Consider the following 10950-nt stretch of genomic DNA (forward strand, 5'->3'; position numbering starts at 1 on the left):
GGCTCCGTGCATTCACCCTTAACTCACCACTCCAGGTATAACGAGGATGAGAAGGTATGATGGCACGTCACCGATGACATTCTAAGGAGAACGCGTTCTGGTTCACTGGTCAGTGGGGGTCAGCGCCTTGTCCCTCTGCAGCCGTAAACCAGTTTTGCCAGTTCTCCCGGAGAATTGGGGACTGAAGGAGCGACCGAATCATTACAGAGCCAGGAGAAAGGCTCTTTCAGAACCCCGAACAGCCAAGTAGCAGACGACAGCGAAGCAGCAGACAACATTTCTCTAGACCAATCAGCGAGCATTCTCCTTATAGCATCAGCGCGAGGTTCCAAGCAGATCACAGTCTGGTACTGCTCTTCACCACCGTTGCGCACAGTCGCTTTTTGCGGCACACTTTAAATTCAGTTTCTGCTATAATTATGACTATGTGGTGTGAATTACTTCGCAAGGTGCATCTTAATGGCCTACTTAACAGTTTTATAAGAAGAAAACAGGGTGTTTAAAATGACTTCTGTGCTACTTTAAAAGGAACTATGCAGGAAAATATTTCCGTGTATAATCCTCACCGTTAGATAACTCACAGGACCTCCTCACAGCACTTTTTAACTGTATAACGCATGCGTTATAGAACAGAAGACATGGTAATAGACTGCTGAAGAAAACGGAAATCATGACAACAAGAACTCGTTCAAGAAATGTTGCATTACAAACGCGCTTGACAGCACGGAGGATGAAATGCTGTGGTGCAAGGTGAGTGGTGATTCTGACAATGAGTGCGTGTTATAAATAGGCACTTTTCTTCTGCTATCTACCTTATCACTTGTGTTTATAGCATATTTGTAATGCTCTATCGTCCCTGGCAATGAAACTCCCCATTCATCATCTCGCAATAATGTTGTTGTTGTTACAACATATCTTTTCACCCTCAAGGGTGACACGCGTCAGATCCGGTAACACGTTAGAATCCAGTTTTTTCGCGTTCTGGTAGGTGCACCTTAGAATCAGGGCCGCGGTAGACTCGAGTAAATACGCTATGTGCACTGCTGGCATCCGTAACATTATGTCATCCATGCGTATTATTTACCTGTCATATAAATCAAGATGTTGCTGTGCTCATCTGTGAGAAGACGCTTGGACCGTGGCGTGTTTGCTGGCAACCTCCCTGTCAGGATGCGGATGAAGTTCTCCACAGTGACCTATGAGAATAATAGTTGTTCAGGGTAAATGGTGGTAACCCTATTGTGCATTAACTACAAGAGGACGAAAGTCATTCGTCAGGCTACATGCACGGAGCTGACAGTAATTTTGCTGACACGAGGTGTCCCCGTTCTGACACCCTTGAGGTACGTCGAAGGTACACTAGCACCTGTTATCTGGTTACACTAGTATTCACAAAGGGCTTGCCACTTACAAAAAAAACACTGAGGAGATCCACAACTTTAATTTTATTCGTATTTTTTTGGCTGTGGCGTGTTCTGCACCAAAAACAATGAGCTCCTGCGAAATAACGACTGGCACACGTGATCTGCAGCCTGCCTGTACATGTTTCAAAAATCCTATGCTCTTGGAAAGAGTAAATTGGAGGATGAGGGGAGAAGGAGGTGTTATGCACGTTTATGTCTATACAGTGGTCAGTGTTTGTCCTTAGAGATGACACTGGCTGCAGCACGATGAAGTTACTCCTGGTGACTCACGTGGATATCTACGACATGCTGGTTTGTGGCTAGAAACGTTATGTTTTGAAATCAGCACGGATAAAAAGCAGATAAATCTGCACACTGCTGCGGTGCACATGGGTACCCGAATTTTGCCCTCAAATAAGCAGCAGTGTCTCTGCAAACACCCTCCACATGCAGGCACAATTGAGAGTACACAATGAATCCAAAATGGCGTCCGAGTGTGTCATCCTTTACATTTACGTGCCTTTAGTCGCCTTTTTTTGACAACTGTTGATGACACAATGTTCCTGAGTGATTTGTAACATAACATTTTTGGCATGCAGAGTTTTTCTTGCGTATGCAAGGACAGCGGATATATGTACCCAATATATGCGTGGTTGTGGATGCAGTCGCAGGTCTCACATGTGTCAGTACAGTGTGGATGTGAATACTGTTAATGTTACACACACTCACCTCCATTCATCATCTGAAAGTATGCATACACATATACATGGCATCGCTGGAGCGGGCATGTGGGCATAATTAGAACCTCGTTTTGGGGGGATCAAAATTGGGGGTAACAGTGAGGCTCATATTGAATTAAAAACAATTAAAAACCCCCAGTGCTGGGTAGGACAAGGACAGAGGATAAAAGGACAAGGACCGACAAGCACTGGGGGTTTTTAATTGTTTTTAATTCAATATGAACCAACCAGCCCAAACGCTTACTCTACTACAGTGAGGCTTTATGTCAGAAGCTGTAAGACAAGGTAGCATTTGGTGAAGCCACGTGAAGGAGCACATTTTGGGTGGAACACCTAGCATAGGGGGCAGAGTTGAGCACAAAGTACTTAGTGTTTCCTCATGCATGTACAAGCACCTGAGCTTGACTTGGGACTTACACATGCTGATGATTATGTAAATTCGGCTAAGAATGGGCTAAGAATTTTATTACGTTCAACCCTAAGACACAAACGTCTAGTATGTATAAGTGAATATATGATCCTGATTTTGATGTATCGTCTCTAACAGGGATTGATGATTTGATGTGCAAGTATTTTTCATTTCATAAGTTAATCATTTAGCTCTATTTCACGCTCTATTCTATTTTTCTATTTTTAGAGAAACTGCTCCTCCCTGTGTAGCTCTGCCCGGTGGTTATGGGCACCGTGCGCTAGAGTTTTCTATCGACGGCAGCGGCCCCTCGAGGGGAAACGTGGCGTAATGCCCTGGTACCAGCCAGGAGCGTCTAGCAGTGCTGTGCTAGTTTCGCCGTTCGAAAAGAGCGATTTGAAGCTGCCTGCATAGAAAGTCAAAGGAGAAGACAAAATGGAAATTAATTCTGTGTGGTAATCTGCCACGACAACCAAGTTATTGTGAAAGAGAGGCAACTTGTCGTAAAGTTTTCGTCCTTCTCGCTGTATCGTCCCGCCGATCATGTATTTGAGAGAGCGCTTTCACGGCAATCCACCCAACGTGCTGCTCAAATCCGTTGTTTCAAACTTAGAACTCATTCCTTGCATTTAGTATATTTGTCAATGACCAGTTGAGCGTCACAATGCGGACTTATAGCACAGCAACTGACGTGAAAAAGTTGCGAAATACACCAATGAATGACCAACGAACATCGTGGAGCTTGGCTAAAATTAGTGTCTGCCTATTCGTCTGCACACATACACGCAAACACACACAAAAGTAATCATGCGTTTGTCGAACAGCAACCTCACTGTTTCTTCTTAATTATTGTCATTTTTTTTTAGCATAGTTTGTTTTGTGTTTCTTTTGCGTGATATTTCTGGCTGCTTCTATGTTGCAATTTGCGACAATGTGTCTGATGCGCTATGTCCATTTACACTAAGGCCGCTGCGGTCGTTGTTTAGCACTAATAAAACATTATCATCATTACATATCCAGTTTTAAACAAAAACACGCCTTATTTATATCCTGAAACAATCTTGATTGACTGATTGATTTTTATTACTGTGACTGTGCATCAAATGCAGGCACATAGGGCTAAAAGGGAATCCCCCGCCTTGAGCGATGCAAGATTGGGAATTATTTGACTAAGAAACTTATCCTCACAGTGCATCATCACGTTAACGGATTATGCATAAGAAAGAAACGAGAACGTTTTTTCCCGCTATGTTCGTAATATATATTCCAATTTGTTGTTGACTGTATTATTCATGTGAATTCTTCAGTGAGAGATTTCCGTCCTCATAGCGCAGGTACTGGACGTAGCTAGTCTCTGATGTGTAGTCTATAATTGGTAGTCCCTTGCGGATAAATATGCACTTAACTTTACGTAAATACGGGCCACGAATGCTACACGCTTGTCTGCGCTACACACTGTGTCACACATTGTGCATAGACACATAATGTTCCACGTGCAAAAGGCTTCCCCATCGCATACATTTTACGTGACAAACCACTTCCACACAAGTAGTCTCATGGGTTAATGAGTCCAAAGCCCCAAAGTCGACATATAAAATTCGGTAAGACACCCGTACGCACCAAAGCTACATACGCGAAGGCGCCGATACGGTGTCAGTACCAGACCGTTACGCGCGAAATCGCCACGGGTGGCGCTGCCGATCAAACAACCGCAGCGTCCTCTCGCTAGTGCACGGTGCCCTAGCTATTTTTGTCAAACTTTTTTGAAATGCCGAAAAATGGCCGACGAAGCTTCGCAGGAGTAAATGCCGAAAACGCTGAACCCTAGATATGACTTACGTCGTATCCTCTGTAGTCCACTTCTACGTCGTCGCCGTACACGTTGATATGATGATGGGCATTGTTGAAAACGGTAGCTGGATTTGGATTCCTGGCGTTGCACGGCATATCGTCAGCGATCATCAGGATTATTTGACTGCGCATACACAACAGAATATTTGACTAGGTCATGCAGCAAAAAACACAGAACGACACCAGAAGAAAAGCTAAAGGGGAACAGTTTTGACCTGTCCGGGATTCCGAGCCTTTTGACACTTCTGTATATGGATAATACATTCGCCACATGTCGGTAGTTGAACCAAAACCGGGATGCACATACGAGAACAGCCCAGTTATTCGTGTGGCCCGACTTGAAAAATTCATTAAGCTTGGCGTCTACTTGAGTCTGCAAAAGGAACAGAACAGAAGAAAGGAACACCGGTTGGTCAGCTATCGTTCATGTTGTTTCGCCGCCTCCGAAGACACAGAAAAGCGAGAATAACGTGTGGCTCGCATAAAGTGGAGATAATTTAAATTATTATCAATCTGCATTTCACCTTGCAACACGAGGGCGTTAGAAATGAAGAAAAACATATTAGCAGAAAGGGACTGAGTAAACAAAACTTGGCAGACATCGTTCTTGCTGCCGCTGCCGTTGGGAATGAGCAATTTCACGAGAGCACACCGTATGAGTAGCATCATGAGCGCTAACTTGGAGTTGTCCATCGAGTGACCCACATGACACATATAATGTCAAGTGCAATCAATAACATCAGAGTGCATAATCAAAAATTTGTAAAACTTAAACACGCGAAAATAAAAATAAAGAAGAAGGAGAGAGCGGAGAGAGCATTTCATTTTCTACCGGTGTGTGCCGTTTCCTGTTCACTCTGCTTGACGAGACTTGCATTCATGAAGTTGGCACGAGTTTGATGTGCACTACCTGCCGCACAGAAACACACACACACACACAAACTTTTACAAGGTTTTGACCGTTTTGGCATCCCGCGGGACACGTATATATACATGCACTGGCAAAAACCATGGATGAGGTTGACGGGAATGAAGACCACACCTGTGTGTACATGAACTTCGATACCGTTCCCTTTGTAGCAGATCTTGTGTTCCCGAAGGGAATTGCCTGTGATGGGTACGTGTCCTTAATATGCGGAACTTTTGGTGACACACTACCGAAGCGACGACTGGAGAAAATTGACGAGTTGGCCCGATCTTTGGGGAAAAAATTCCGCGTTCAGTCGCCAATTGTCGAAGGAGTGCCTCAATGTTTCATAAGAATCTCGCTTTCAAATGCAGCAAAAAGTAACTGTTCTGATATCAATAGCGAGGAAGAAAGAGGCGGCGCGGAAGAAAAGAAAGACGACGTGATTTGCGATGCCGGCGTTTCAACGACCTCCGCGGGAGTTTCTGAACACGAAATATGCTATGGACCCGAAGAGGCGCCGAAGGAAGATGATTCACTCTCTTCCCAATCCGAATCCGATTCACACAGCGAAAACGACGACGTTAGTGTTTCTAGTGACAGCGAAGAGAAAGAATATCTGTGCTGTAAATGTCCCGCTTCATTTGAGAGCGCCGTTGAGAGACGCGATCACATGTTTAGCCAACACAATGTTATGCGCGGTTGTCCATTTTGTCAACGCAAGTTTCTCGAAAAATATGCACTGGTGCGACACATGTGGTCGCATTTGCCACCCTACATGATGCCATTCAGGTGCAGTGAATGCAAGGCAACTTTCCTGTCAAAGGGTGAGTTGCTCTTGCACAAAGTGAAACCAGATAAATGTGACACAGAAGGGAGAGCATCAGAAAATAGCCTCCTAGCATCAACGCAAGCAAAGGGTCAAGCAGCTGTTCAAGAGGTGTACATGTGTGAATTCTGTTCAGGTGTATTTCTCACAAACCGTGGGTACACACAGCACATGAATAAGTGCCACAAAGAGGACGTGGCATATGCTGAGAAATCAAAAGAACAGCTGTGTTCATTTTGCAACTTGCACCTCGCTCCAAACTTCAGAGACCTGTGCGTACATCTGTCAGAGCAGCATCCAGAATCTCACGTATTCCCTTGTAAGAAGTGCTCCCAAGTGTTTACAGATCAATCCGAAATGGAAGCTCACGAAAAGATGCATTTCGTTAAGGTTAGTTTCAGCAAGCAGAGCCCAGGACGCAAAATTTATCACTGCAACGTTTGCGAAGAAACGCTGGCGACACTGGGCGCACTCGTCAGCCACATTCGCAGCCACAACGCCAATCAGGACGCAACAAATTACATATGCGACGTGTGCTACAAAACATTTGGGAGCAGGTGTCGACTGAGGAGGCACTTCAGAAAGCAACACCTGACACCATCGGGGGAGGATGTGGCTTCAGCGTGTGCGTGCTCCGTATGCCAGAAGATATTCACCAATCAGGCCCTTCTCAGACGGCACCACAGGTGTGTGCACGACAGGTGTCTTCCCCACGCGTGCAGACGGTGCCCCAAGAAGTTTGCGGCCGAACGCCAACTGCAGCGCCACCTGGCCGTCAGTCATCGGTCCGAGATGACGGAGGAAGACCTGAAGCGGTTGAACCTCATCAAGAAGTTTGTGTGCCACGAGTGCGGCTTCGCCACCTACAGTGACAAGACTATTCGTCGTCACGTCTACACCCACAGCGGTTCGTACCCGCACACGTGCGACGAATGTGGGCGGGGTTTCGTATTTCGCTTCGAACTGACCAACCACCGCAGTCGCCACCACAACAGGGAACGCTACACGTGCGAACGCTGCCCTCGGGTCTTCTACAGCCACGACCGCTTCAGCCGGCATGTTTCCGCGCACGAGGGGGGTTGGGGATTTCCGTGCTTGACCTGCGGTCAGCTGTACGAGACGAAGGGTTACTTGGAGAGCCACCAGCTGGTCCATTCGGAGCACTCCCCCTACGTGTGCAGCGTCTGCGGAAGGCACTTCAAGACCCCGCAGAGTCTGACGTTCCACAACGTGGGTCACCATGGCAGCCGGTCCTTCTTCCGCGACGCCCAACGCTGGCCGTACCGCTGTTACGTGTGCAACGTCAGCTTCAAGTACATGAGCAGCCTCCACGCTCACAACGCCTGTCATCACGTCGCGGAGGAGCAACGGTTGGAGTGCCAGTACTGTTCCAAGAGGTTCCGGTCCAAGGTGACCCTCTCGCAGCACATTCGAACCCACACGCTCGAGAGGGCCGCTCATTACTGCGGGCACTGCAAGAAGAGCTTTGCATCTTACAGCGCGCTCAAACGGCACATTATCGTGACCCATCCCGCTAAGCACAAGACAGATGCACGGAGCTGTTCGAAGCGGTCTGCACTGGCCCGTGGGCAACGGGAGAAACATGTTTCGCATCACGTACAAGAGGCTGTAATAGAAGTGACAGAAGGGGAACTTAACGGTGCAGACAGCTTGTTGAGTGAGGATGTGTTTATGGAAGAAGAGGCAGAGCTGCAGTAATGACACTGTTAGAGCGTACTTTGAAGAGGCACACATTTGACACATTGTGATGTCGGTGGTGTGTTGTGTCATATCGGATCCTTGTGCCTTCAGCTGTGCCGTACTGCTTTGTGTTGTGGTTCAATGACCTTCTAAAGTTCGTTTTTGTTTCGTCCAGAACCATTTGTGAGCAGTTATTGCATGTAGGCTGAAACGCTCTTTGATAACGCTGCATGAGCTCTTGACACGAGGCCTCTGTTTTGCCTTCATCATGGAAGTGATGCGGGCTTACTCACATGCGGAGTGCACTGTGTTTTACTTTTGTGATCAAAGCCCACAGTGCACCAAAGCTGTTTCTAATTCTGTAGTTCTTCGCTTTAGGGGAGAAAATGCCGAGCTACTTCGCAGCAGGGCAAGGGTGTGGCTGAGCTGGTACATGGTGATAGACGGGAAACCCGGACACAGGGAAAGATGACATAAACACAATCTCAAAACATAGGAGACCCATTAATGAACTAGTTATTGATCCTAACGGGCAAAAATGGGAGAAGTCTAGCACTCGCAAGTAAATAAACTAAGCATTTAAAGAGATTGAAACATTTATTTCAGCAAAATAAATGTTTCAATCTCTTTAAATACTTATTTTACTTATTGATTTTACGGATTAGGGGTACTTATATGCGTAAACGTGACAACACGCCATAAAGTGTTATTACTGAGAAAAACTTGATCCTGCTCGTCTACTGCCAAACATCACCAACACTTCTTCGTGCACCCCATGACACCACATATATAAAGGAAAAAAACTAGATCCTTTGAATATAAGGGAAACAACGAGAAATTAGCCGAGATGGGCTACAAACGTGGACGACACAAACGCGTAACACTCCAAAGCCCGGTGTCAATCAAATCAAACAGCTCGGGGGGAAAAAGGTGCTGAGGCTGAGCTCTTGGTGCAAGCAGCCTGCTTTTTCTTTCTCCTTCTATAAAGTCTAGAACGTTCTGCAGCAGTGAGTGGCACCTTTCCGCATTCCTTAGAGTTTCCTCTTTCATCTAGGACATGTCTCCTTTGATTTTGATGATAGTATTTTTGTCTCATATATGCTGACATTGTCACGGACATTTGACTCATTCTGTCTTATGGCGGTTGTGGAACTCGCAACGTACCTCCCTTGCACCATTTCTGAGGTCACGTGCATTATCACACTAAACTTTTATCAGTTCTCTATACATCACCTTACTTCGTTGCAATACATTGAACATGTAGTTTCCTGTGTTTTTTTGTAGTACACACAGGTTGACATGATTGCATGCTATTCATCCAACGTGGTAGTGCTCCATTTCCCGCTCACAACACAGTGTTTTGGAATGTGCTCAACATTTACACGAGGAAACAGTACAGCAAGTATGCTTAGGTAGGACTCACTTTGATAAGTTGACGATTGTGGCCATGCTCATGCGTGGCGAACTCAAGACCGAATGGGGTTGACAGCATTCTCTGGCCAAGCATTGAGGACATAACCTGACAACATTTTAGGTCATCCATGATTTTGGGATAATCGTGCTCGCAACAACAACAAAAAATACACGACCACTGGGAACATATCCTTATTCAAAATTGGGATTTACTCTTTTCTGCACTTGAAGAAAATCAAACGAGGAAACATATCAGTCTTCGACACTTTCGATTGCTGACAATGTATTCAGAATAGAGGGGATATACTGGGTGTTTCAGTTAAATCCACGGGCTAAATCATTCGCGCACGGGTGCACCAATCGACAAACTTTCTTTTTTACAAGTATCTGTCAGATTCCACCTACAAGCTGCACACCGTGTGAATGAGTGGGAGGCGCTCATTATTTAAATAAAAATTCAAATGAGTTTCGTAAAAAAAAACATAACTTCTAAAGCAAGGCGCTGTCGACATTAAATGACATTTTCTATGATGTGCGACCAGGACAAGATTGCAGTTTTGCCAAAAGCATCCGCTTGAGGGTAGTTATAACAATGGTGGGCTTGTGTTACCCCCTTTTGGGACCTTCAGTGGACACCTTTTAGAGAAAAATCCCCCACTGAAGCAGGTCATTTATTGCAGTAATTAATTGGTTTTGGTTTACATAATTTTGTCGCAACTGGTTGCAGTGAAACACAAAAGGACGCTCTTCCACTCCCTTGTCCACCAATGAATTATGTCCTTACACCAATGAATTACACCAATGAGTTACGTCCTTTTGCACTTCACCGCGACCAGCCGCGACAAAATATGTAAGCTGAAACCAATTAATTACAGCAACAAATGACCGGCTTCGGTGGCAGATTTTTCTCTAAAAGGTGTCCACTGAAGGTCTCAAAAGGGGTAGTACCCATTTTAATGCCGACAGCGCCCTGCTTTAGAAGTTATGTTTTTTTTACAAAACTCATTTGGATTTTTATTTAAATAATGAACGCCTCCCACTCATTCACACGGTGCACATCTTGTAGGTGGTATCGGACGTGCACTTGTAAAAAAGAAAGTTCGTCGATTGGTGATCCCGTTCGCGAATTATTGAGCCCGAGGGTTTAACTGAAACTCCCAGTATATTTGAACATTTGGGAAATGCTGAGTCTGCAAAGACGTTCAGAAGGTGCTTTTTGACATGCTGGGCAATTAAGAATACTGGAAACCTTGTGTGCAACGTAACGCACATAACACAATCAACTATGCCTGGTTCACACTGTTGCATTTTCATGTGTTACGGTTGCAGCGCAGCATGGTTGTCATGGCAAGGAAACACGGCGAACTGAAAAGCACATGCACCACAAGAGTTGAGCCCGACCGAACTCCATACAGTACGGGTTACCTCCGGCTATGCATCTGACCAATGAGCGAAGGCACACCACACAAGTGCATCGCCGTCGCTTCCGTGGCGTTGCTGTCACCGTTGCTTTTCCAACATGGCCGCCTCCGTTGAAAATGTTTGAAAGCACGTTGGCGAAACAAGATGCTCCGTTTGCGCACGTGCACTTCACTGCAACTCAAAGTTTCACCGACCGTGTCATTGTGGCCCATTTATGCCTCTCTGTGGAATGGACGCATGGTGAAGTGGATACGTGATTGGTCAGACACTAGCGT

General features: G+C 45.7%; 2 protein-coding genes across 3 annotated transcripts in view; one reads left to right on the forward strand and one right to left on the reverse strand.

Annotated features, from left to right (window-relative positions):
- The window catches only part of LOC135378581 (GPI-anchor transamidase-like), a 53546-nt gene extending 48491 nt beyond the window's left edge, over window positions 1-5055 (reverse strand). The window contains exons 1-4 of one of the 2 annotated variants that reach the window (XM_064611637.1): window positions 4928-5052; window positions 4619-4776; window positions 4392-4527; window positions 1085-1196 (exon numbers count right to left, since the gene is read on the reverse strand). In XM_064611637.1, the coding sequence (XP_064467707.1) occupies window positions 1085-1196; window positions 4392-4527; window positions 4619-4776; window positions 4928-5005 (484 nt within the window). In that variant the 5' untranslated portion in view covers window positions 5006-5052. Of the gene's footprint in view, window positions 1-1084; window positions 1197-4391; window positions 4528-4618; window positions 4777-4927 lie in introns of both variants that reach the window. The other variant, XM_064611638.1, reaches the window with a different exon arrangement.
- Window positions 5056-5209: 154 nt separating this feature from the next.
- Window positions 5210-9104, forward strand: LOC135378580 (zinc finger protein 665-like). The gene has a single exon (XM_064611635.1). It carries the CDS (start codon window positions 5414-5416, stop codon window positions 7856-7858), a length of 2445 nt encoding a protein of 814 aa, XP_064467705.1. The 5' UTR covers window positions 5210-5413; the 3' UTR covers window positions 7859-9104.
- The last annotated feature ends 1846 nt before the right edge of the window (window positions 9105-10950 follow it).

The sequence above is a fragment of the Ornithodoros turicata genome, chromosome 1 (assembly GCF_037126465.1).
Source record: "Ornithodoros turicata isolate Travis chromosome 1, ASM3712646v1, whole genome shotgun sequence".
In the NCBI taxonomy this organism is placed as follows: domain Eukaryota; kingdom Metazoa; phylum Arthropoda; class Arachnida; order Ixodida; family Argasidae; genus Ornithodoros; species Ornithodoros turicata.

What these genes read in the sequence shown, in the direction of transcription:
- LOC135378580 (XM_064611635.1), top strand. Translation starts at nt 5,414, where the DNA reads ATGGATGAGGTTGACGGGAATGAAGACCACACCTGTGTGTACATGAAC.